Here is a 27,844-nt window from a genome sequence, read left to right on the forward strand (position 1 = left end):
TTGAAAATAAATGACCAGACAAATTACTGTAACGACTTCCAGATTTCCTGAGCTCAGTTTTTATTTTGTTGAATTTTAACTGTAGATTTCTCTGCAGTATGGTAGAATCGGAACAAAACTCCTTCCGTTTGATTTTTTTTTTATATTTTGGGGTTGCCACATTTTGTTGGTTTAAAAAAAGGGTACCAAATGGTGTAATATGTAGATTTGTTCCATTGTTCTGCATCCTGAAAAACATTTTTAATCTCTATTGATTGCATGCAACCATTGGCATTAAAATCATGTCTATAAAACCTGTGTCTTTTATCACACTCAATACTGACCTTAACATGTTTCTACATGCCCTTAGCTTTGTAAACTCATTAGGATTAATACACAGGGATGGTTTGCCTGGATCACACAATGTGGCCAGGTGTGGAAGATGGATTAAACTTCATTCATATAACCGGATCCATTAGTTTGTCCATTAGACCATATTTCCTCCCAATTTCTCTTGGGCTCTTGTGCCATTGCTAATTAGAAATGTGTTTTCCCACCTCGGCTGTCTGTAAGGCCAGTAATCCTTTTAAAATGGCCAGGCCCTTTTTTTTTCTTCAAGTGGGTGGTGAGATTTGTCTTGGCTTTTGTTCCCTTTTTTGAAGTTCTCTTTTGTTGTTTCTTCTTACAATTTTTGTCTGACACTTCATAATCTCCAGCATATCTATCTTTGGAGGTTTCTGTCAGCCGGTGGCTAGCGGCGGCGCCAGTGCCTGCGGTTTGCGATCTCGATGAGAAAGTGTCTGTATTTTCACGCCTTGCTAGTGTGTCTTGTGAAACAGGAAGATCCACCCTTTCCTGGCAGAGCTGACCCAGACTTCTTTGCATGAACCAGCTGCAGATGAAGCAACTAAGCTATTTGCTCTGTTCTTTGATGGAAAATCTGTCTTGACGTGTTGGTGAGTTGCTAGAGCTGCCATGCCCTTGGCCGGCGACGTAACCAGAGGCCCTAGTCATGGTGCAAGGAAGCCTTGTCCTTTCCTAGACAATTGGAGCATGAGTTTTGTTCAGTGCTGGCCAGGTCACCAAGTAGCCTGTCCATATCTTACACCCATAGTTGTCAGAGGTTACTTCCCATAGTTAGTCTGTGTAGGTGGCATGGCACTGGTGCCCATCCAGGCTTGGTTTAGTATGATGGCTGCTTTTCCCATGCCTGACCAGTTGTCTGATGCTCCCTGTTCCTACCTTGGTAGACCAAGAATGTCCAGTCCAAGCCTGGCCAGGTGCTGGAACTGATCTATCGAACATTGTTGTGCTGTTCAGAAGTACACAATCAAAGCTTGCTGTGGTTTGCATTTTCATGGCCCAACAACAAAAATAGTTCTAACTTACGGTTGTTGTCTTCACATGCATACTCATACCTTTCCAATAATTTTCATTGCTGTGAATGTGAACAGGGATCACTGGACCACAGTTGCATACTCACAGTCGTGGAATAGGAGCATGAAGCGCCGGTGGCATCGGCTGGAGTTAACCCTCTTACCTGAACTTAAGTGGGTCCTCTGAGCACGACATTGGCCCAGTTTTGTCCAAAATTTCTGGCTGGTGAATAATTTGAAGTACTTTTTAAGTTTTGTGTTCCAAACCCACTGTAGCCAAGTTATACACTTGGTGATGAGACATGGCATCCTGCAGTCAGCCAGCACTGCGCCAGTTTATTGGGTGAGCTCTGTGCAGGTCAGTACTCCTGCTCCATATGCAGTGGTAAAACTGGAGACCGCATTGTATCTGTGAGAGAATGGTTCGCAGCCAATGGGCGGTTGGGTAATGCACCACATACAGATTTCATCGTTCTTCATTTAGTGTTCCATTTGTACACACAAAAGGTGCATTGAAAAGCATAGGGCAGAATAGATGATTTTAATCCTTATGTTCAAGTTTAAAGTCCAATTCATTGGTGGATTTATGCGTATCCACTGCTTGTCTTATGCTACTGAGCATATATTGTAGAATGAGCTAGACTGAGTAATCCTGCTTCTTCTTGCTTTGGAGTTTAAGGAACTGGCACATAGACATAACAGTGATTGCCCAGGATCACACAGCTAGTTGGAAAGAAGGACTGCAGGTTTCACAGACGACATCTAGGCCACTAGAGCACTCTTTTGGGACCTTCAGATCATTCCTTTCTGCAGGATAAAATGAGGACCTCTGACATTTTTGGCCTTTCTAGCGCTTGACTTCTTTGTCGTTGGTTAGCTTTCCTTTTCTGATCTCTGCCCTCAGTGCTGCCTCCAGGAACTGCACGCGCAGTGATAATTTTGGCCGCCTTGAGGCCTACGTATGCTGCGTGGCTTGGCAACTGGTGGGAGACTAAGATAACACATTTCGGGAGAAAGCTGACTTGCATCTGCAGCAGAGCACGTAGCAGGAGGACCGAAAATTGACAACCAGCACGTACTCCCAAGATTTTTTTTTTTAATGTGGCAAATGCATTTTTTGTTTTCTGTCGGATTAGTCGATAGTGACCGATTTTGGTTCCTTTCCTCCTAGCTTGTGTATGGGATTTTTCATCCTTTATATTCAGGATACCGAGGAGTGGAGAATGTATCCTGTTCTCGGGGAATCCTGGCTGCATGACAGGCTAGGGATTCTGAAGATCTGGGGGTGTGCAGTCTGCCCTACCCCATCCCCACTGGTCATTTCTGGCTGAACGCCCATATAGCACTTCTTTCTGGTGCTTTACAGAACTTCGCTCGGCCCCTGAAGGCGCGCGCAGCTCGTTACAGGCCCCTGTAGTCTGGTTACAAATCTACGTTCGATCGTTTACTTTTTGCGAACTTTTTCCTGCAGCGCTATCGGTGTGCTGGCCACAGGCTCCCTGCGTGCATGAACCAGTCGCGCTTCTTGGCGCTGCACGTGTCTACTCCCACACCCTCTGGACGCCCCCGGTGCCCCTTCCACCTGCTGTCTCCATAAAGGCCCTGCCTTTAACTCTCACTGTTACTCTCTTTTCCCCTTTTCTGCCCCAAGCATTTGTTTTTCCCCTTGAGCCGTGCAACAAATCCAATTACTACAATTATCCGTTGGATGGATTGTGCGGAGTGTGTGCGTGGGGGGCAGCTTTATCCCCCTCCCTCCCCGGTGGCTGTCCATCAGCCTCGCCTGCACAGAATGGTGTCCCTGCAGATCCGCTCCAAAAGGTCTGTTCACTCTGCAGTTTGCCACCTGTTCCTCCAGCCCGCTCCCCCCCACCCTCTCCCCGCCACCCTCTCCCCGCCCCTCCCGTCCCTAGTGAATGGGCCGGGGGATCAGGAGGCGCTTGCCAAATAACTGGGCGATGCTGTCACCGCAGCCTCGCAGCACCTTGGGACGCACTCACTTTTTCCTAGCGCCGCGCTGTTAGCACAGCCACGGTTCACTTTTTGACACTGAATTAGATGGGAAATGAATACTTCCCAAGCACATATTAATAAGGGCTGCTTCGAAATGCTCCACCACAGCCCCGAGGCACGGCACAGGGAAGCTGCAGGCCTCTGCGCTGGCGAAGACCTGGGCCCTGTACTTGCTGTGTGCACGAATGTGTGTGTGGTATTTGTGTAGCGCAAACCTAGTGGAGATATCTACCTCGTCTTAGGCAAAGATACCCCCGAGAAGTAGCGGGAGCAATAGCTGGTACCTCAGGGTGTACGTGGACTGTTGCTGCGCTGTGATGTAGTGCTGCGGTCAGTAGCTGGGCTTCAGCCCCTTACTAAACTGTCATATCGTTAGGCGGTCCTGATTGATACAGGGGTGTTGTTTTAATTCCTGGGTGCATACATGGAGACACATGTTGGTTGCCTTGTTCTTCCTTGTTTGCATTCTTAGTCTTCAGAATTATGGTGTCCTGGCTGTGGGTGTTCCAAGAGCCACAAGGGTGGTGAGCTCTCGACAGCCAGCTGGGCAGGTGGGCGTGCCGGTTGTGATGGCTTTGTAGATGATGTATCTGCATTATAGTGTCCTGGCTGTGGGTGTGCCAAATTTGCTTTTTTGGGGGGGAATGTTGTCACTTTCATTCAAGTGATCTGGTACCAGGCTGTCTTGGTTTTCTTGGTAATTTGTTTCCTGATGGTGAAATTGGCATCTAGGATGAAAAGAGTGGCTTGGCATTGGTGAAAGTTGGGGTTTGAAGCTGTCCAAGTTCATGTAGTTGAGCCAAGTTTGGAAGTCTATGCCAGTGGACTTCACAGTGACTGATGCTGATATATGGCACCAGGTTCGGGCTGTAGCGTGAATGATGTGATGTGTTCGGCAGCCAGACCCCCAGTAGATTTGTCTTACTTTAGTCAGTGTTCACCGATAGTCTCTGTGCGGCCATTAAATCTGCTCTGCTAGTTTATGAGCCACTCTTGACTATTGTTTTTTGCTCATATGATTTCATGCATTGGAGGGAATGCAACAGCCAGCCAGAGAGATTTTTCATATGCTGTGAAGGGTGGGGTTTACAGGCCTGGCCGAGGAACGGACAAAGCCAAACTTGGCACTCTACCCAGAACACACTGCAGCTGTGAGTGAGTGAAGTCATCGGCCTAACAACCATTGCAAATAAAAAATAAATACCAAGGAAAACAGAGTCCCACAGTGTTCTGCCGAGTTTTAAATGTATTCTGTACAGCTTGGGATGGCATCCGATATTGCTGTCTCTGCAAAGAGAGTGGAGCTCATTCATATGTGTGGGACCTGTTGCTTCACTTTGTTGCAGTGGGTTAGTACATTTTCTTTCATACTCTCTCGAGTCCTCCCCATTCGTCTTTTCCGTTAATGGAAGATGTTTGTCTCTGTTTGCAGGGTTTGGTCTGTTTTGACACTTAAAGTTGCGGAAGGATACATTGTTTGAGTGGTTATTGCCTTAGAAGTTGAGTGCCTCTTATCAGCTTGTTTGGGTGAGGCTGAACAATAAATGGTGGTTCTAAGTGCACCCTTATGTATGATCGGCTTCCTATCCAGGCCTAAAACTGTGGTTGTGTTCGACTAGGATATCCGATACCACGGTTCTTGGGTGCATGGCAGAGTTAGCTTACACCCGATGGGTGCAGCTGTGGTCCATCAACATGTATGGGGAAAACGGTGGATTTATTGGTGCAGGGCTCAAAAGTTTGGCTCCTCCAAGTGTAGTTGCAGTTGGGATCCCCACTTCGTTTTTCGAAGTTGTGACTGTGGAAACTGAAGCCTGCTTACGCCGTATTGTGTGGTTCACACTCCTTCAGGAGCCATGGTGGAAACCGAACGCATACAATACTTGTTTTTAAAGAGCTGTGATTCATATGTGCCTAATAGCTGTAACCGTATGGTGTCCTACCTTTCAGTATTAACCAATCTGTTTATCTCTTGTAGATTTCTTCCGAACCTGCGGCCAAGAAACCCAAGAATGATGACTTGCGCCCTTTATCCCCCTCTTCTGCAGAGAAGGAGAAGCAGTCGAATTGGTTACAGTCGCTGGCGAATTCCAACAAGGTACTCCTATTTCCTGCCCCGTGGTTGGACCTGGTAGCTATGTTCCTTCATCCTGTGCCTTCAGTTTAGTTGAGGTCTCCTGGCATGCCCAGCCATGAGCAAACTCGGCCCCAGTGTGCTGTCAGGGATCCAAGAAAGCCTCCATCATCCCCACCCCGCTTGGCCAGTCTCACGTCACCGAGTATTTACTGGCAGGCAGCAACTGCACCGGATTTCACTTCTAATCCAGCTCTGGGCTTCCAGGGAAAGTTGCTAAGCAATCTGCACTAACAAGACAAAAACCTGAGCTGAGGTCTTGGAAAAGCCGTCCGCGAACTCCGCAGACCTGTAGCCATGGCAGACATTGCGCCAGCGCCCTGCCAGCACTATGCCAGCGGGGTACAGTGTACCTCCCTTTTCCGGAATACTGGCGCCATTCAATACATGTGCAGCCTAATGGGCCATGTGCCGAGTTTTAATGCATTGAAATAGCAGGAAATTGGCGTAAGTTAATATTGTTGGATATGTTTTTGGTTTAGGGAGCTCATTTTTTATTTTTTTTTATATAGGACCTAAATGAGGTGAGGGATGAGCTGTCCCTCTTCAGTGGAGCACCTAGGTACAAACACTTGTTTTTATTTGAAGATGCTTTGCACATGGAGCCCAGTGGCTTGAAAGATGCTGGCGTACTTGTGTAAAGTGACTGGTATTGGACTGCTATGGCAAGTCTCTGCTGAGAATTTGGGACCTCTGTTTTTCCTGTTGTCTGTTTGGTCCCCAGGAGGCACAACAATAAGTCCTCAAAGGCGCAGTTTTGACTGCAGGCACTGACGGGCACACAGCATCCCGAGGCAAGGATATTTCGATTCTCTGCTATTAGTGACTTTCTTCTCTTTCGGGCGTGTAGACTTGTCATTTGTGTCTATTGGTTGGCAATCCCTTGTGTGGTGTTGAGTAACGTGTTTGTCTGGGAAGATTTGACAAGGTAATGCATAAAAGTGGAAGGACACTTGAAGCATATTCGTGATGTGGCTCTTTTGCATTTCGTAAAGACAATATTTTAGTTATTTAGAGTTTGGTGGATGCAAGGCATCCTCTAAAAATTGGGCAAGTTCTTCACCATACTCTCAATCACCTCCAAAGCTACTTGCTATTCTGGGTTCATTGCATGTCCAGAGCATTCTGGGATGTGTAGTCTTGGGTTTTCCTTGGACTCTCATACACTGAAAATGCAAAAGGGGCCTGGATAAGGTTGATCCTAAGATCATGCAGAGCCAAGCTTGTTCTGTTCCAGTTTGTATTCATGGTCCTGTTTTGTAACTCAGTAGAATATCTCAGTGATATGCAGGCTAAGTAAGGGAAATTAATGGCCGTACAGATACCGCATCATTAAACTACAAATTAAAAAAAAGTCTATGTTTTGTGCCTGGTGACGCTTTGTACTTACAAATGGGGCACTCACTGTACACCACTCATTGGAGCAGGCTCTCTACACCAAACAATATGGACATGTTGTGCACCTTGCATGTTAACAGCCTGTTGTACACATCAGTGTAATGGGGGTATCTAAGGACAGGGCAGTTTCAGAAATACTGGTCATCTTGTGTTCTTAACATGTATTCTTTTGATTCTTATTTAACACTCTTTTACTGGATTTCATCTTAATTCTTTGTGTGCTTCTTTAAACACTTGTAGAATATCGGCTGCATGCATCCACGGCAGCGCCTCTCAGCCTTCCGGCCCTGGTCTCCAGCCATTTCATCAAATGAAAAGGAAGTTCCCGGCCATCTTCCCTTGCTCATTCGAGACAGGTAAGCAGGGCCTGGAGGAACTGATAATGCAAGAACATACTCCGAACCCCTTCAGACTCTTGGATGTGTGAGACCCTTTGACCAGTGGGGGATGGAGAAAGCAATTGTTTGTTCTTGGGTTTTAAAGTGGCCTGAAAACGGGTGTTGAACCTCACAAAATCACCAATAGAGGCTTGATATGTATCAATAACTTGCGCTATCTCGCGGCATGGAGAGGCGCCAACACGTTTCATACTCCCTCACTATTGTTTGGGAGTCAACTCTCTTGTTTAAAGAGTTTAATTTATCTATCTATCTATATATTAATTTTTTTCATCAATGTGGTTTATTCGCCGGATCGCTCATCAGCGGGTGCAGGCGTTGGGCCAAACCAATAGCCAGGGTCAATTTTTAAACAAAGTCCGCCACACTCTGGAACTTTGTCTTTATGTTTTATTACACAGAGCCCAGTCTGTGTCAGACTGGGCTCTGTGTAATAAAACATAAAGACAAAGTTCCAGAGTGTGGCAGCCTTTGTTGAATTTTTTTTTAAATATATATATATATATATATATATATATATATATATATATATATATATATATATATATATATAATTATTATTATTTTGGGCTAATAAATAATTTACACCAAACAACCGGGTCTCGCTTCATCCTTCTGTTCGGCTGAGCATGCTGGATTGTAGATGGCAACATACCGAATATATATATATATATATATATAAGTGTGTAAATGTGTGTGTGTGTGTGTGTGTATATATATATATATATATATATATATATATATGTATTAAAATATATATGTATATACACACATATACAGCCTTGTGGCAGCTGTGGAGATTTATTTCCCAATTCCCATCAGGAATGTTAATCTCAACTGTTGAGAATATCTGTGATGTAACTATAACTGTTCTATCTATTCTACGCACCATATTTTGAGGAAAAACAGTTGAACTCCTGAATTGTGCCATAGAAAGTCTTTATTAGAGCACCACTGGTACTCTTGCAGAATGATACCCCTGCATTCTACACACCAGGACACAAACCTCTTCCAGTAATTCTTTAGATGCAACTGTTTGAGGCGCCTCTATGGGGTATGTTGTGTGGAGCACGAGTGATGCTCCCTTTGAGAACATCCATATTATTAACATGGACCGGGAGCGCGTCTGCCAATGCTGCCCTGCTTTTGTTTTTCTCATCACCCCATCACATGCTTTCTTTTCCTCCACCCTCACCTTTCCATGTTTTTGTTTGATTGTTCCTAGGGAGGAGTTATCATTTCTTAGCACCGGCCCCCCTGTCCTGCAGACGCCTGAGCGCCCGGGCAGTCATTCCGAACATAATGCGTAGGTGTTTTCCTTCATTTACGTTTATATGCTTTTTCCACTTTGCTCATTTCACACAATATTTTCATTTGCTTTGCATGTTTATTTATTAGCTGACCATTTAGATGCAGTATGGTCGTCTCAGTAACATCCAGCATTGCATAGAAACTTTTAAAGAATTGGAAGTGTGGGTGTGCCTGTATGTGTGTGTGTATTTTCGAAGCATGCAGTGTGTGTACATAGATAATGTTGTGAATGTATGTGTGGTGTGTAGCTGTGGTATTGGACTAATGTCTTGTGCATTTACTACATACACTCACACACACGAGCTAGCTATTGGATGTTGCATTCCGCAGAAAACATACAGGAAAGAATTGGATGTTTCAAAGTTGAGCTCAATTTTGCACCTAGACTCGCAGGATTAAGTTACAGATGAGAGTTGTTACCAGAACAATGCAAATCTAATAAAATATTTGCTGTAGTGTTACAAGAAAATCTAGGTGGTTGTTGTAGCTTTAAATTTGGGTCTAACCCTTACCCAACCAGGAAGAGAGTCTTTAGAAAATGTTTGCCTGAGTGCATAAAACTTAATAATTTTCCTGAAGTGTGGGCTTTTGTATATGTGCTTCATGATAGGCAGAAACTATTGCATGCTTCTTCACTGCAAAGTGTACCGTAGCACTTTAGACGTCACCCACTAGAATACGGAATATGGTTGTTTTTCTGTGGCCAGTGAGGTACACCATAAGGTCTCCTTGATTTATTTATTTATTTATTTATGGCTACAAAAACACTTGTTATCACTCTACAAGTCTTTGTTTAAATATTTTTGGCAACATTTCGATTGGTAAATTATTTATTCTGGAATATCATGGTTTAAAATGTCTAACCCCCAAATTTCGGTATTTCTAAATTTATTGACCTTGTTAAAATCAAATACTTTACTGAAAAAGCAACACCTAGCAGGGTTTCATGCCTATTAGCTTTGCCATGCCACATTTTAGTGGAACAAGAAATATGCATATTGTCCCGTTACTACAAGCAGCTCTCACGAATAAACACGTAAAAGAAAGAATTTATTTACGCCGACACAAGACTAAGGCAACATGAGGAATAGAATTAACAACATCACATAACTTATTTTACCCATTTTCTTTCTACGAATTGGCAGTTTCTACAACTACAAAAGTTTTGAGAACTCTGTGGCACCCAATGTCGCCCTGGCACCGGCCGCCACACAACCGAAGATCATTCACAGTTCTCCAGGCTCAACAACGACGACGACGACACCCCGGAGTAGTGAAACCCTGGGTAGTAGCCCAGTGCCGTCCCGAAAACGAAGACTCACAGCAGAAAACCCAGAGGTGACCGAGACGCCAACGCCTTCCATAGTACCTGACGCTGTGGCGGTCGCCGAGGAAGAGAAGGAGTCTGAGGCAGAGATCGAAGTGGAAACTCGAGAGGAATGTAAGTGTGAGTGGACACTTTTATTATTAATATATATCAATGTGGGCACCGTTGTGTTTAAATGGCTTTAGTTCAGAAGCAGTAGACTTTGAAACAGAAAATTATTTCTCGCTGTTGTGTTCCCCGTTCACCAGGTGAAAATAATTGAAAACCTTATCCTTCCATAAGTTCTCTGGTTTCTCAAACTCAAAAGGCAGTCTTATTTACATCCTGGACTCTAGCAGCTTACTTGAGGAAAAATAGTCTATTTACTTGCTTGCATTGGTAGCAAGAGGCTTGACGTTTAATTTCAGCTACTATCTGACTATGCTTTATCAGTTAAACCCGGTGATCTTCCTCATGCCAGACTTGTCCTTGGGACAAAACTTGGAACCTTTAGGAACTGACAATGCCTCTCTTATAGCCCGCTGCTACACTACTTGTTAATGGCCCTGAACCCAAATTGTAGGCTCGAGCTGCAGGTGAGGACCTGCAACGAGAGAGATGGCTTTTAACAACTGGCGTAGTAGGACAAGCCAGAAGAAAGCCTATAAGGCTCTTAGAACATTGCACATACTAAGGGTAGAATGTTTTAAATTAAAAAGGAGAAACTGAGAGACCAACATTGGAATGTTAAAAAAGTTAGTTTATACCAGCCATTATTGGTTCTGCTCCATTTCATTATCTTCAATGGGGCTCCTAACATTCCAGTGTTCTAATGAGCAATATATTATAACTTGAGCCCACCTATCGGATTTCTTAAGAGCGTTTGGACCTTTGTTCTCAATATTCTCCTTCATGCGCAGATACTCTGATAAACTGAAGTAAACAAGAGTGCTTCTACAAACAACTTCTTAAAGTGTTTATCATACTAGATGACAACATTTCATTGGGACACAACTTTTCCAGTTGTAGATTTTCCTTTGAAGAAGCTCTATTTTGAAGTTTATCAATTTGAACTGAACCAAGCCTACAAATTTCAGATTTTATCAATTTAAATGAAAGCCCTGAACTGGAAACAAGGGGCCTCAGTGGGATGGGGTCATTTAATTATATTGATTAATTATTAATTAAATCCTTAATCTTTCTTGCCCATATTTTATTCTGAAAAAAACGAATTGCAAGACACTATGTAGGCAGTTGTTGGAAAGGGAAGAAAAACATTTGTTTTATCCTTGATGGAGGGGTCAGGATATGCACAGCCATGTTATGCATACAAGCCTGGTAGACAGTATGGGGAATGCATGTGTAACCTACGTTTGCTTGGGTGAGGTGGAGGGGCTTGAAATTAGGTTCTAAAATACCTGCTCATAAAAAGTTTAATATCTGTTGAAAGGCATTAAAAATACATCTATTCAGTTATATTGTCTGGTAGCAATCCCCTCCGAGGGGACGGGCAAGTTACGTTTAGCTTCTTTCACATCAAACTATGTCAAATGATTTCTGCCCTTAATCTGATTAGCTGAAATGTGGTGATGCCAGGTTTCCTCATGACAATGTCTTTCTTTGCAGTCACCTCGTCTTTATCTTCACTCTCCTCGCCTTCCTTCACGTCGTCCAGTTCGGCGAAAGACATGAGTTCACCAAGTATGCCGGCCCCCAGCGTCATCAACACTTCGACGTCAGAGACCTCGGCCCACTCGGACTCGCATAATAGTGGATTGGAAGCCGAGCTGGAGCACCTGCGACAAGCCCTCGACAGCGGCCTCGACACCAAGGAGTCCAAGGAGAAGTTCCTCCACGAGGTGGTAAAAATGCGGGTGAAGCAAGAGGAGAAGCTTGGTGCGGCACTGCAGGCAAAAAGGAGCTTACAGCAGGTAAGAGTTCCCCACTGGGCCAGTGTCTTGCTTTTTCATATCATAAGACATGCCGCACTGTGAAGTAATCAGCATGACTTTTGGTTCATGGCTGGTCTGTAAATGAAAGCAACTTACCCATGTCTTCTGACTGTTGGCCTACTGCATCCATATTCTGTTTAAATATTGTCTTTATGTGCCTCTGCTGGTCACCAACATAGTACGGATTTGAAAGCGCGATACACAAATGGGCTGCCAAGTCGGCTAATAATTGGATTGCATATCTCTATATGTCACAAAGTTACTAGTATTCTAAGCTGTAAATTGCTCAGGTGGTACGGTACTGCAAGTAATCTACAAAAAGTTCAGGGATTTGTGGAAACTAAGCTCACGCTAAAAATTTCTTTGGTATCTCATTGAGGGCTGATACTTTAACGAGTGGATAAGGTGCAGGTTAGCCAAATCCACCTAAAACAGTGTAATTAATGCTTTAGAACATTTTAGCCTCGCGCTGTGATCATCTAGAAGCAGTGGCAGAGTGATGTTCAGAACAGTGATGAGGGCAAGACAAAGTACCCCAATCATTAACTGTGAAAATGAACAGACAAAGACACTGTGAGGAAGCCTTGGGACACCCTGGTCTCGCGCACCATCTGCTACATCTATGTCAGACATCAGGGGATAGAAGCATGAAATAAGCTCTGCTGAGAAGCTCGTTCCAGGACTCCACGCCCTGAGCGTGGCTGAATGTCCCCCTGGACCATTCTTGCATCGCCACACTTCGGGTCACCCAGAAGGGTGTTCCGTGAAAAGCCTGGAGTGACCAGCATGAAGGGCATCAGTAGGACTCTGGAATTCAGCACAGAATGTAGTAGGTCATTCTTGGGTATTTTCTTTTTCCAAACAAAATAATTTACTTTCTGGAAAGGAGCATGGACAAACCTTATGCCAGCCATTCCCGAGATGGTGGTTTGTTCGAGGTGACCTATCCAAAATGAGATTGAGCCTTTTTCCTGTGATGTCAGTTCCAGTTTAAATTGAATTTAAGAAGGCTATGCTAAATGAAGAATGCATCAAAACTCATCTGGTCTCCTTTTTTTCCCCCCTTGCTCCGCCCCTTTGCTATTGTCTTTGCTTCTAGCAGTTGGATTTTGGCCGCCCCCCTTGATGTTCAGGGGGAGGTTTTTTAACTTCACTGTCTTGTGCGTCTATGGCAATGGGTACTCTGTGGTCTTGTTAAAATTCACAGGAACTCTTGTTCTGATTCGTTTGACCACATGAGGATATCCTGGATAAATCGCTTTGTTATTTTGCTTCCTTTGTGTTGCCGGTATATAAGAGGTGCAGGGGCCTTGAGCTATATTTTTTAGGTACACTTTCATTTTAGGCAGTAATATAAAAAGGTATGTGGTATGTCTAAAAGCGGAATCGTCTCTTTTATATATGCAGTTTATTAACACAAAAGTAACCCTGTGTCCCAGCCCCCGGTGGGATGTAGGAGGGCAGTTCCCTTTCCAGTCATGCATGGCGCTAAAAGTAGCTGCAGTGAAAGTCCCTGCAGAGGTTGCGTTAACAATGGTCTGGCTAGGTTTTGAGAAATTGTTCAGAGGAACAGGATTTCCTATCGCTCTCGCTGTGGACTGTTACCGAGCAGCAGTTCTGCTGATGCATGGGCTAGTTTTAGCGAGAGAGAGGAAATGCCACTTCTGGTGTTTATTTTTGTCCTGAGCATTTCGCCCACTTCAGTCCCTCGGAGAGCCATCGAACATGTTTCAATGGCCCAAGCCCTGCAGAGCCAGACCTTCAGTATAGTGGACACCATGCCATCAGCTATGACTGCTGCCAGACACTTTTTGTGTGCATCCTAACCTCTGGAGGGAGACCTCTTCTTTTAATTTTGTGTTCCACCAAAGTATGGCTTTGCAGTCGTTCGTTCGTGAATCCTTGCGTCTCTCAATCCTTTCTGATTTTGAGATTCTATTTTGAGATCATTCCAAAGCCTTTTTTTAACACATATACTTATTTACCTTTTCTATCATCCTGCATTGTAACTTTATTACTTGGAATGGTTACATATTTTTTACTCCATTCTTGGTTCAGAGACACTTCATGTTGCTTTGGCTTGGCTTACACCTAAAGTTACTGTAGCTCGTAGGACTTGGATAAAGCCAAACTTGCAGACTAACTACAAAGGCATTGTGAAGGGTGACTTCAGTTATCTTCTGATGACAGAGTTAAGCCAATGGTGGGCTCTTTCAATGAAGCTCACATCTGTTTACTTTATACAGTATGGTTAAAAAACGAAGGCTCAGGGAATTGTTGATTTGACCAAAGGTCCAGTCTGAACTCCTGATTCCAAAATTGATTCCTGTGTATACAGTCCGTATTATTGTTGCGTAAGAGCGAATAGTATGAGTGTTCTGTAAAAGTGCTTGTGTGCCTAGTGGCCTATTTTGTCATGCAGCCAGTGCATAGGCATTACAGCAGTCTGCCTATTTGTTTGAAAATAATTTACCACTGTTTCATTCTTGCTCCGCCCCACCACAGGAATTGGAATTTCTGCGTGTGGCTAAGAAGGAAAAGCTACGGGAGGCAACAGAGGCCAAACGGAATTTAAGGAAGGAGATTGAGCGGTTGCGGGCGGAGAATGAGAAGAAGATGAAAGAGGCCAACGAGTCAAGGATACGGTTGAAGCGGGAGCTGGAGCAAGCAAAGCAAATCCGAGTGTGCGACAAAGGCTGTGAAGCAGGCCGACTACGGGCGAAATACTCTGCTCAGGTAGGATTCACATTCGTGTCCCGCACGCCCACCTGTTGTGGCTGTTAAAACACTACTGCTGTCCCATAATTCCTTCTGATGACTAATCTACTGCGGAATGACAGATAATGGGGCTACACAGAGCTCCTTGTTTTCACCATGTCCAAACCTCCCTATCAACTCCACTGAAATAGCCTAAGTCATTAATAAGTCACGTATCTCAGGGTGCATTTAATCCCTGTGAGTCTGTGAAGAATAGTATACATGCAGTCACCACCCTCTAACCCTCAATCATTCAAAAAATACTTTTAGCAGAGCCAGCTTGAATTTGGAAAAGGCTTAAGATTTAAATAAAGAACTCGCAATAGAGCCACGATGTAGATTTTATACCTTCAATATTGCCGGCTGGTTCGTTTTTCTTTCTAAACGCTTACTGCCCAAAAAATGCTGCTGGCCTACGGGATTCGCTCAAAGGATTTGTAAGTTGATAGTTGAGCTCCTCCATGTTGTGGAAAGCCCCGTAGCCCTAACCGCTTTTCGGCAGTCAGGATCAGACATAGTGTCACAATTGCAATTCTGGAATTTTATTTGTAATAGGTGGCTGCCTTTTTTTTGTATTTTCGTCTTTTACCAGCCCTCTCTCCATCAGTGGCAAAACACAGTTTTGTTTTTAAATCTCAATTCTTTATTAAAGTTTTTTTCCAAAATTACTTAAACAATGATTAACATTCAAATAACTTCATATAAACCAAAAAGGTCAAGGATGCATTGAGATTTGAGCAAAACAAATAAAATGAATACCAGAGCCACAGTTTCATACATAGACAAATGAATGATAGAAGAAAATAAAGACGAATTAGCACATTTGTAAAAGAATGTGTCTTCAAATGATTTTCGATCTGAAGCCAAAAAGGGCGAATATTAGGACACTCCAACAGTGTATGAATAATATTGCAATCCGGTGTCCCACAACGCCAGCAGAGGGAATCGGGGCTTAGTTAAGCTGAGTGTAACCTAGCTGGAGACCAATGCCAACGATGCAGTATTTTGAAGTAATTGAATTTAAAGCGAGAATCCCTAAGATCTTTATTATATATTTCTAATATAGTGTCCCACTCTTTGTCTGTAAATTCCATGTTCAAACGTGTGGACCACCACAATCTTAAATTATTGGAAGTTTCTATAGAGAAAGGAGTCAATTAGAGTGGTATAAAGACCCGAAACTGTGCAATTGGAGAGTGAGATGTTATGTCATGAGTTTTTACTGTACTTAAAGCAAGGGTAGACAAAAGTTGAGTGTATCTATTTAATTGTGATGAAGGGTAATCAAATTCTTATTCTAAGCTGGAGAATGACTTCAAAGATTGATAATGCGTAAATACATCTGATATCCTGTGTATTTTATATCTAGTTAAAGGAGGCCAATTAAGGTCAGCCCCATTATATATACCACCTGCATTTTTCCATAGTGGGACTTCGGAAGTTTAAATAAATAACAGTATTTTTAAGCTTATGTGCCTTCTGACAGGCCAATTATGAGGAATAAATGATGGGAGTAGTGAATTAGTAAACTTCAATTGGTGTAATAATTCCAAGTCAGATTGAAGTATGGATCGTTCCAGTATAACTCATAATGATGTATTCCTATGAGTGGGTAACATATAGATAGAATGGGCCAGTTGTTGTGTAATCCAATAAGATTCTAAATGGGGAAGACATAAGCTCCATTTTACTTATGAGGAGTGTAATTTGGAACCACTTAAACGAGGTCTGCTACCGACCCACATGAACCGGGAAATAATGGATGTTAATGTTTTAAATAAAGATCTCGGGATAGAAAGTAGAATCATTCTAAAAACATAATTGCATTTTGGAGTCTTATTCATTTTTATAATTTGCACCGTACCCCTACAATGATTAATTCAACTGTCCAACGTTAAACATCTCTTTTAGTCTGTTCAGTGATAGGATTTATATTAAATGCGACCATATCCTTTAAGCTGCTTTTAAGGAAAATCACGAAATAGTTTAATTTCGAGTGTAGCCATTTGAACAGAACACCATCGATAGTGGCTACAGTAGTAACGAAGGTCATTGGTAGGGCTTTGCATTTAGTCCAGTTTATTTTATATCCAGAGAAATTTGAGAATGTATTTAACCGTGAGTTTAAGGCGTTTGCTGATGATTTTGGATATGAAAGACACAAAAGTGTCTGTATAATGCAAGGCTTTAATTTCCCCAGCAATGGTTTTGATACATATCAGCATTTGACCATATGGCTATAACTAGAGGATCCAAAGCTAGTAGAAACAGTAATGGGGAAAGTGGGCAACTTTGCCTAGTACCACGGTTAATGTTAAAATATGGGAACGTGAATCTGCTGCATAAGACTCAACGCAGGGGCCTGAGTAATACATGCCATTAGTTAAGGTGAGAAAGTCTTTGCCAAAATCCATCCTTTCCATTGTACAGAATAAATAACCCCATTCTACTCTGTCAAAGGCTTTTTTCCGCGTATAATGAAAGAAGAACATTCTCTTCTTTGTTGTTTCGCAACTGCCATAATAAGTGCGAGATAATGCGAAGATGATTAGCATATGAGCTACCTGGGACAAACCCAACTTGAGAGGGGTGTATTAAGGAGGTAATTACCGAACCAAGACAATGCCAAGAAGGTAGCTAAAATTTTAATATCAGAATTTATTAACTAAATAGGCATATAGCTAGAACATTCCAAAGGGTCTTTCCCTGGTTTAGGGAGTACCGTGATACAAGCTCGCACAAATTCAGAAGGTAAGTGTCCCAGATGCAGAGCTTCATTGAAAACAGAAACCAATAGTGGGACAGTATGGATTTTGGTAATTCTAAAGAATTCAGTTGGAAGCCAATCTTCCCCTGGTGCTTTTCCAGAGGCCAAAAGGCAAAACACCGTTAATCTGCACCAGTATCCTAAAATGCTCACCTATCCTTAATGTTGACATTAAATTCTTCCAACCTCCATTCCTCCACTAGATTGCATCTAAGTAGAGAATTTGATACTGAATCATCAACCCAAGACCTATCCTTTCACCCACTTTTTAAAGTATTGTTGACATGCAGACGTCACATGGTCCCTAGCTTTATCCTTGTATACCCAGGACTATTGTTATGTTTGGGACTTGGAAATCTTGATACAGTTTAGGCTTGACTACTGAATCAAGGTGCATGCCATGCTTCTGTCCCTAGGTACAATAATACTGGCCCCAAATGCAGCAGTGCACTTTGTCTATGAAGTGATAAAAAAGGGCTTATTAGCTTGGCTCACAAACTTGTGCACGGGTTTGCATGAGGGCTGGAATGCGCTTCATCTAGGCATATAGGGAATTAAATGATTCCATGGTTTAGCACACAGATTCATCCAAAGAAAGGTTTATCTCTCTGTAGCTGGTTATGATTGTGCTTCTTCATGGAGGCCCCCAATAAATAAATAATCCAGGTTTTGGTCTCCTGTTACAACAAATAAATACAAAAATCCACTAAATTCTTTACACGCAGGATTTCAGAAGGACCTAGAAGAATGGTCGTGAAATGAACTGTCACTGGCGGGAAAGGGGAGGGGTGTGATTGTTCTGTTGTGCGACGTGCCAAATCCGGAGAGACCCGTCAGGAAATGATATGGACTTCCTCTCTAGCGACACGGCTTGTCTCACAGATAAGCTCTAGCCAGACTAAACAGCAGAAGAACCTCTGGGTGCCACCTGCGGCTGACTCTCACCTCTGCGCAGCCTGGGGAATGTCGGTGTGGAGTCAGTGTTGGCTTATCAGACGTTCCGGATCCTACCTGGACAGCACGATGTGCTCCTGGGCACACAGCAGCTGTGTACATTTAAAGTGCTCAGACATGCCTAGCTTTGTCACATTGAGTTCCAAGTGTACATTTTGTACGTTTACACATGGCGTTGAGGTTACTTGTGTTTGACACACCCAGAGTATCACTTCAAGCGAGCAGTTTTCTATAATCGATGCAAATTTTCACTCCATTTCTGAAAAAATAAAATGGAACAAAGGAGGGACCTTACTGTTTCGCAGTAACAATTTTATTATCTAGCACTGCTTATTACATCTCTGATATTGCTGAAATGGAGAACCGCAGAGGTTCTCAATTTTTATCAGTGGTTGAATAAGAGTGACGCATTAAGAAAATTTGTATGGGGCAAGAACTGGGTCCTTTAATAAGGTAAGTAAATATATGGAAGATTGAGTTCCCTCCTTGAGGAGTTTAGGGTAGGGTGAAACAAACTTAGCCCCAATTTGTTTTTATCATTGTTATATTGCAGTTGCATGATTGTCTTCATGTATGGATATCAATTAGTAATACATTCCTCCTTTTTTGGATATGCTGTCGTCTCTGTTTTCCTTTTCGTTTAATGATTACTTAGTCGACCTGGGGAAGGAATGTATTGATTCATGTATTAACTTTTCTGCTTGAATAAAAAGTAAAATAAAATGGTTTGTCTTATAAACCTGGTGCATACAGCCTTAGGCCGTTAATAAGAAAGCAAAACTCCAAATTGCCTGTGTTTGAATTTGAACTACTGGAGCAGTGTTCCTAGTTAAAATTTTATCCCTCGGTAGTCTGATGCCTCATAAAGGCAAGTAGACGTATTGGATACACTGAATATTAGATGCACACTCGACTTGTTTTATTTCAGTCATTTCAAGTAGACCTATTGGATACACTGAATATTAGATGAATATTAGATACACACTCAACTTGTTTGATTTCAGACATTTTGACTACAAACTGTATATTCAGATGCTCCCATGATAAACCGTGGAGATTTGGGGGCACATTTTGCTTATGCCCTAGAATGGGATTTAAATAAATTGGGGAAAGAATGCGGCATGTCAGTTAATACAGAGTTCATGTCTGCTACACAAGCATGATCGTGCGTCTGGGCTTCTGTTACTAGATTTCCCCCCCTCTCAGTCAAAAAGTTCCTTGCAAACGGCACATCTCGTCTTTTTCCACAAGTTGAGATCTTTGCATTTCGATGGACAACACAATAAAGTTCAGTATTTTGCAGGAGACATTGATGCTGTGTTTGTACATGTCTGCTGAGGCCAGGAACAGTTCGTGGGTCGTACTAGCACACGCGTATTATCCATTACTTTTGATATAAATGACTTTACCAGTTTGTTGTAGCGCGATCAGTACACCTTCTAACCAGACCCTTTCTCATCCTGTCCACAGATCGAGGACCTGCAGGTGAAGCTTCAGCACGCCGAAACAGATCGGGAACACCTACGTGCCGACTTGCTCCGTGAGCGAGACGCCCGGGAACACTTGGAAAAAGTTGTGAACGAACTTCAGGCTCAACTGTGGCCTAAATCTAATAGTCAGACCAGCAGTGAACACACAACTAAAGACCCTGAGAACTAAATAAAGACTAAAATATATACATTATCTATACATATACAGAATCTACGTATATGCACAGCAGAGGGGAATGCGTGTTGTATGCCTGGGAGTTGCCTATGTGCGTGTGTGTATGTGTGTGTGCGTCTGTGTGCAGGGGCACACATAAAAATGGACTATACATTGGAGGGAAAATGTTACTCGTTACAACGGAAGCACTGAATTATATGCCTCTCCTTTCGATTCACATAGCACAACATCGTACTGTGCCTGCAACACACCCACCGTTTGTAAGCAAACTACTTTTGGACCCACAGCAAAAAAAGACTAAAAAAATACCGCTTTTCTACGCATCACATCTCAAGCGAGCGACTCGTCCAATGAATTCAAGTGGCCTCACCCCAGCCCCGTACTCCTCTGCAGCTCTCATGGATCTTCCGCTTGCTGGAACACTTCGAAATCAACTTTTTTTTTGTTATAAGCTATTTAAATAAAAAAGTGAAAAACACAAAAACATTATAAAGACTTTGGTATCTAAACCAATTGCAAGATTTCGTTTTATAACAAACCTGAAAAAAAGAACCCTGGTGCACAATTTTTATTGACTTTGTTACAGACGTTGGGATTACTTCATTTAAAAAACAAAAAGAAATTAAAAAATCTGTTCAGATGCCATTTTTGGTCTCCAAATCTCCGTGCAATGCTGTTCGCAAGCCACCACCACTTAAACTGTCACATGCGCTTGGATGGGAATTTCTGATGCCTTTTATCATGTTGAATTTTTCTTTTATGAATTTGTTCGTCTCTTTCAACGATCCGTTACCTGCTATGGAACAAGTAAAGGAAGGAGTCAAAATGTATATGAGAGAGAGAGAGAGCGAGAGATTGACTGTACCTGCTCAGCCTTATCCGTCGTCAGTGTTTCTTAACCCTGTCATAACTTGAGAACTTGCTGTGTTCACGACATGAGCACTTTGGTGTGCGAAAGAAGAGAATTAGGGAAAAAAAGAAAGGCGAAAGAAATGGAACAGAAACTGTAAGAGATAAATAAAGTAGGATAAATGAACTGGGTCATTAATGGATGAATTGAGACCTACATTTAAAAGTCCATCTGAAATCTTGAATTCAGCCTTTGGTTTTGCCCACTCAACATTTTCTTTGTTAAATCAAGTTTTCCGAAATGCAGTATTTATCATTTGATTCCGTCTAAGTCCAATTGCCTTTACTCCTTGAAAGTGCGGCAAACATTATCAAATACTACAGAGACAAGAAGAAGAAAAAACACTTTGCTGCTGTGAATAATGCTTTTTCATTTATTTTTTAAGTAAAGTACCATTTTATTTTTTTTATGTTCTTTCTGAGATGCAAGACGCGGCACTGGAAAAGAAATGCAGCATTACATGTCCTTTTCTTTTTATGTTGTTGTTTTTAATGAGTAGAACTGCACTTTGTAAAAAACACACAGAAACCTTCTCTACATTTTATTCCTCATTTATCTCTTCTCTATCATACACTCTTGTGAAAATAATTTTGTACCATACTTAAATACTTAAAAAATGTAAGGACAAAATAAATGTGCTTATAAGCTACATACGGTGCTCATTGAACAAGGGACTTTTTTTGTTTTTAAGTGTTAAAAGACAGACGTGGAGGTGGTGAAAAGGTGTCCAAATTTCCATGTGTGCAAAATTGGACAATAACTCAGTTTTTTCAATGGTCCCCTTCTACCAATAATTTATTTCCTACCCTTTTACCTTCGGTGTTTCTCACTTTTCCCCCAAAAAGTACACATAGACAGTAACATTTCCTCTTTATAGAAATAATGATCCCAGATTTTCTGCGTTCTTCCAGTCACATTTTCGCTAGGTTTTTTTTCAAGATTTTTTCTTCAACCTGAAGTGGTAGCCAAACTTAAATTACTAGTACAGATTTGGAGGTAGAAAAATAAAGAGCAAAAAATCACCTCGGTAGGTACTTGCAGCCAGTGAAATAACGACTCCATATTTTCTCATAGAAATAAACAGTGGTCAATATCATAGCATCTGGAATTTCCAAGGGATGAGATTCACAGGTGGTTCACTTGGAACCAGGTGGCTCCTTTAATTCGTACCCAACTTAAAGATTTAGCCCATGCATCATAGAGTTCACCCCCTTTGTGAGTCTGAACTTTCTAGACATTCAGAAGTGCATGGTGAAAATAGTACCAAATACTAAGAGCTTTTATTACATTTTATAATATGTTATTTATTTTTTTACCGTTTTTTTGGTTTTAATCTTCATTTTTCCAATTCTGCAGGCTTGCCATTTTTTCCTGCCATTGTTAAAACAAAATCGTATGCACGTGTATTCATTATGGGCATTACTATAGTCTTACCAAGATTTTTTTATTTTATTCATACTATCTCTACATGCAACTGACAAACTACTTACAATGGCTTCTCAAAGGGAAGTGACAGCTTTTTGATAGACCGTGGGGATGGTTTAGGAAGAATTAACTGCTTGTGTGTCAAGTGCTTTGCAATGCTTCTGTTCTTGATGTGTAATGTAATTTAATTAGTTACACACAGGGTAAGAGTTCCTATTTTTGTTTGGTTAACTATTTGGAGACACAGGTGGACTGTCCTACGGGTAAATTATGGGGAATTTATGGTTAAGGAGGTGAGTGTAAGATCAGTAAGGTTGGCCAGTTTCTGCCTCACTCATTCAGCCCTGCAGTGTTACTTGCCTGCCAAGCAACATCCTGACCTACTTACTCTGCATCTTGGTGACTCCTGGGTTTCCCGTTCCTACTTCTTATGCAAAGTTATTGGTAACTTTTCTCTGTATCAACAAGTGCTACTGATTCACACCAACCTCGAAATTGCACGAGAATATTTCAGTTGTATTTCTTACTTTCTGTCATACTCTCAGTACGTAAATGTACTTGTTTGGAAAAGAGAAGCTTGGGTGCGTACCTGTGTGAACCGTGGAACAATTATTTAGACAGACCAGTCACCTTCAGGTTGCTTTAGATATGTATTACTGGTACCTCGTTATGGTGTAGCGTTCTTACCTCTTCTAATGAGGTCAGGCAAGCAAGAAAGTCCAGATTTGCCTGATGTCACATCTGTTTTAGTCCGAGTTCTGTGCAGCTTTTAATGTGTTCTCATCTTTTGAAATCGCTTGTTTTCCTCTGGCATTTCGCGTTAGATCATATGAGTATTATTGTGGGGCCATGGATTTGTCCCTCAGAAAAGTTGCACAGACTGTTGTTTCTAGGCTGCCACGAGGTCTGAGCCATTTCTAGCTTTTCTCAAGGAGAAATGTGCTGCGAATGGATACACCTTATTCAGTAGAGATGCTATAAAAAATCTTTGTGTTGTTTTGTTGGGTCTAATAGGCTGGGTCTGTGGCGGGCTTACGGTGAGAACAGTACTTCAGCATCAATGTTGAACAGCATATCAGGTTGTGGACCGCCGCAGGAGCGATGTACTGTATGGAATTTCTAGGAACCGCAGCATTGCAACACACTAAAGTGATAGACACCTTTGTAATGTAAAGCATGACTTCTACATGTCCCGCTACCTCAGGTGGTCCCTTTATTTTCCATTCATGGAATTCAGGTGAGAGGATAGGAGTGTCTTTTTTTGTGTTGGCCATGGGCTATCTTCTCAAGCCCTCACATCCAATTGCCTCAAGAGATTAATTATAAAGCCATGCTCGAAATATAGTGCCATTATTTTGTCAGTCAATGTTTTGTGACTTGTCTGGCGAACGTAAAGCGGCTACTTTGCAGGGTCATCCCTAAACCCCAAGTAGAGAGTCTGTCCAGTTGCATGTCCCCCCCCCCACCCACCTCCACACTTGCACACCATCATTCAGTAATGATTATAGAAATGGAGAAAACATGAACGGTCCTCTTTGAGGGCATGTTAGGGGGTTCGAAAGGCAGGTGCTAGAGTGGAATATTTCAGCCTTCAAGTGAGATAATCCATACTTCCCATAAACCACCCTTTACGGGTTCAGAGATGGCATGTCTTGTGGAAATGTGCTTCTGCAGGTGCTGGGTGGTGCACCCGGTCGGAAGATTGGTAGGGTGGAGGATACTGAGGTACTTGTGCATTTTACATTTCAGTAATCCATCGCAGAAAGACAGCCCTTCAAGAAAAGGGACAGGACACAACCAACAGCAATAACCTCCATAATATTTCTTGAAAGGTCATCTATCTCACACTATACGGTCCTTCTCAAATGGAATTTAGCCAGTGTACAAAAATGATTTCAGCCTGTAAATACTTTTTTTTAATTGTACGCTCTTGTAACATAAGTGCATATGGTGTTATCCCTTTTGCAGAAACTCTTTCTTATGTAATAGATGGCTTTGTTTATATGGTTTGTGTTTTTACTCTGAATATCTGTGGTCTGTTTTTGCGTTAGGGGAACGAAAAAGCAGACCCGCTCTGTTTTCAGCATCATACCTGTTGGTTTTCATCGTTTGTCATTTTTCTTGTCATCATTTTCCATGTAAAGTATTTTGTTATTACAAAAAAAAGCTGCATTTTTGTATTCCCGTTGGTCAGCACATGTTTTTTTAAAGTTTTTGAGGGAGAGATATTTGCGCAATGAAAATAATTTCCCAAAACAGTTATAACAGTCAATATCATTTCAGCACAGTTTCGTTTATCTTTTTTTCCCTATGCTGCTGCTAATGACAATATTATGACCTTACCTGCTATCCTAGAGCTATTTTTATGTAATGTATGCTTTCTTGTTTATAAATGCCTGATTTTACAGAAAGAAAATAAGAAAAAAACTTGGCATATTTATCTATTACGCTGTATACCTTGTTAGCCCTCTTGCGCCCTCCCTCCCGCTACCCGGTTTTCCGCATCTACTCCCAGATAATATTGTAAAATAAAGGACTTTTATGAGATTATGTATGAAAATAGATATGCTCATATACCACAGTGACTGAATGTACAGTGTATAGACGCATTAACTAAAATAAAATTGTTTGTCCAGAAAACGTCTTGTAAAATATTTTTTTTTGCTGAAGCCTTTTAGATCATGATGGTAATAACTTTAAAAGGAGGTGAAAAAGCAGAGGTGCTGAATGCAATAGACAGACGGATGAATGTAAGTCAGCGAATAAAATTGAGAGATCCATTTAGAAGGCGATCTAGTGTGTGTTGGAGGCTTAGAATGAGACTGAGAGTCTTAAAGAAAAGTAGTAGCTAAAGAATTAATATACAAGAGCACAATAATAAAACGATAGAAAGGTGTGCAGTGGCTGTTATGAAAATGTTGGAGAAATACAGACATGCAATTCTCACAGGAGGATCTAGAAAGAGGGGAGAGTTTTGACGAGCAAGGATGAGATTGGGGCTAGAAAGTGCAATTGATGGGATATAGCTCCCTCATCGCTAATGCTAGTCGCATTTTTTTAAAGTTAGAAGAATGGAGAATTTGTAAAGCTGTAGGAATCCATGACCGGAGAACACCCTGTTACTAAGATGGTATGGATATTTGCTTATGATTTTCCTCCAATACGACGGATAATGTTAGTCATCTACAAATACAGGGGTTTCACGTTGGGATAGACAGCCATACAAATTAAGTCAAACAACTGCAAAACTTCCCAAAACTCGTAACAATAGAAAGAGGAAGAAAGTATCATCTAGAACCAAAAAATGAAAAAGAAGCAGCTTGAGTCCTGAAATCAGTCCTATAAATGAAGCAACTAACTCCACCCCAAAGGTACATTGGTGTTATTAAAGAGGCAAAGAAAAGCCAACCCATGGACAATTGCTGCCCTTTCTCAATTGACGCCAATGTAGAGATTCTGATGAACAAATGCCATATTGGGCAAATATCGTTTAGTAATTAATGCACTTATTAGATAATGATATTTGCTATTTATTACTAATAGTACACTTGACTTCAGTTGTGGCATGCAGAAGCAGTGCTTAGGACAGACAACTCAGTCTAAACTCGGTAATTAATAGGCAAATTAATGTATTCTCCACATTCCCTTCCAACACTCATGCACAACTTGAATGTTGTGTTAAATTTAATTAAACCATCTTCTGAAGCAGAGTAAAAGCAATTCTAACGCATACAACTTTAAAGACCTCTTTCTAAACTGCTGTTAATTTATTGTATTGAGTTTGTGAGCTCCTAGCACCAACAATGCAGGAACTATATTTACAGACTCCTAGGAATAAAGTTATTTAATTTATTTTTATTTTGAAAGTTTTGTATAGCGCGAACAAGATCTTTACAGATATCAGAGCGCTTCACATAGAAAAGGGGAGCAGGAGGGAACACAGTCAAACAGGTAAGTAAAAATGCTAGTAGTAGAAACATGTGGTAGCCAAGAAAATCACATAAATCACATATATCATTAATACATATAAAACAAATAAGCCACGGGGTCGAACAGTGAGTACAGAACAGTGCGGAGTCTTAACAAAGTTCCGAATAGCACTTCAGGTGTATTTAGCCATAAGGATAGCTTTTACTTCTTTCTTAAACAGTGTAGTGGAGGAGATAAGCCTCGTTTCAGGGGGGAGTGAGTTCCAGATCCTGGGTGCCATTCCTGAGAAGGATCGTTTATACGTTTTTTCCTTCCGGAATCTTCGAGGCTTCAGCAGAAGATTGTTTGTGCCTCTGGTGTTTCTAGAGCCTCCAGAGATTGTCAGCTTCTGAGTGATATAGCTTGGTGAGCTCATGTGGACAGCTTTGTGCGTCATGCAGGCGATTTTCAGATGTATTCTGGCTTCGAAAGGCAGCCAGTTCAGGTTTTTAAAGTCAGGGGAGATATGTGAGTGTTTTTTTGAACCAGTGATGAGTCTCGCTGCAGCGTTTAGAGAAGCATTTAGTGGAGCAGTAGTAGTTAGGGGGAGTCCGCAGAGGGCGATGCTGCCATATTCTATTCGAGGGATGACTAGTGCTTGTACTGCAGTTCGGAAGTCATCGGCAGGGAGGAAGGGTTTAAGTTTCCTCAGGGTATTGATTTGGTAGTTCGATCCCTTAGTTGCCTTGCTGATATGTTGCTGCATGTTGAGATTGGTGTCAAGTGTAATGCCTAAGGATTTTGCTGAGTCTACGATGGTGGGTTGGACATTGAGTGCAGTTAGGTCTTTAAGCCAGAGTTGTGTGGTAGAGATCTTGGCGGGAGGTGAGATAAGAAGGAACTCTGTTTTCAGAGCATTGAGTTTGAGATGATTATCAGCAAGCCAGGATTGGGTGCTTCTGATCGTTGAGTTCAGGAGCAAAATGTCTTTGGGGGATTGTAATTTGAGATATAGTTGGGTATCATCAGCGTACATGTGAAAGTGTATATTGGACTCTTGTAACAAGGTGGTGAGGGGTTCCATGACTAGGTTGAACAAAGTTGGGGATAGGGAGGAACCTTGTGGGACGCCTAACGAAACAGGTATAGGCGAGGACATCAGGTTGTTACTCTTGAATTTCTGCGACCTGTTGTGTAGAAAGGAAGTAAACCGTTTGAGGACTGTCCCAGATAGACCCATTCTTGTGTTTAGTAGTTCGAGTAATTTCTCATGCTTAACGGTGTCAAAAGCTGAAGAGAGATCAAGAAGGATGAGGAGACGGGTATCGTTTTGATCTAGCATTTGAAGGGCGTCGTCAATTATGTGTGTCATAGCCGTTTCAGTGCTGTGCCCCGCTCGGAAGCCTGATTGATGAGGATTGAGGAGGCCAAACTGATCAATGTGTTTAGTCAATTGTAGTTGTGCGCATTTTTCCAACAATTTGGCGAGAGTGGGGATATTGGTAATGGGACGGTAGTTGTTTAAGTCAGAGGGGTCGCTGATTTGCTGCATAAGACTCAGTCCAAACGGAGTTGGCACGGTAGATTGGA

At 41.9% G+C, this 27,844-nt stretch overlaps 1 protein-coding gene across 2 annotated transcripts in view; it reads left to right on the forward strand.

Annotated features, from left to right (window-relative positions):
* Positions 1-24,985, forward strand: part of SKI (SKI proto-oncogene) — a 141,866-nt gene extending 116,881 nt beyond the window's left edge. Inside the window, exons 2-8 of one of the 2 annotated variants that reach the window (XM_078642463.1) lie at positions 5,347-5,466; positions 7,141-7,256; positions 8,524-8,604; positions 9,755-10,050; positions 11,542-11,846; positions 14,373-14,603; positions 19,816-24,985. In XM_078642463.1, the coding sequence (XP_078498589.1) occupies positions 5,347-5,466; positions 7,141-7,256; positions 8,524-8,604; positions 9,755-10,050; positions 11,542-11,846; positions 14,373-14,603; positions 19,816-20,004 (1,338 nt within the window). In that variant the 3' untranslated portion in view covers positions 20,005-24,985. Of the gene's footprint in view, positions 1-5,346; positions 5,467-7,140; positions 7,257-8,523; positions 8,605-9,754; positions 10,057-11,541; positions 11,847-14,372; positions 14,604-19,815 lie in introns of both variants that reach the window. The other variant, XM_078642462.1, reaches the window with a different exon arrangement.
* The last annotated feature ends 2,859 nt before the right edge of the window (positions 24,986-27,844 follow it).

This window comes from Lissotriton helveticus, chromosome 5_1 (genome assembly GCF_964261635.1).
Source record: "Lissotriton helveticus chromosome 5_1, aLisHel1.1, whole genome shotgun sequence".
Classification (NCBI taxonomy): Eukaryota; Metazoa; Chordata; class Amphibia; order Caudata; family Salamandridae; genus Lissotriton; species Lissotriton helveticus.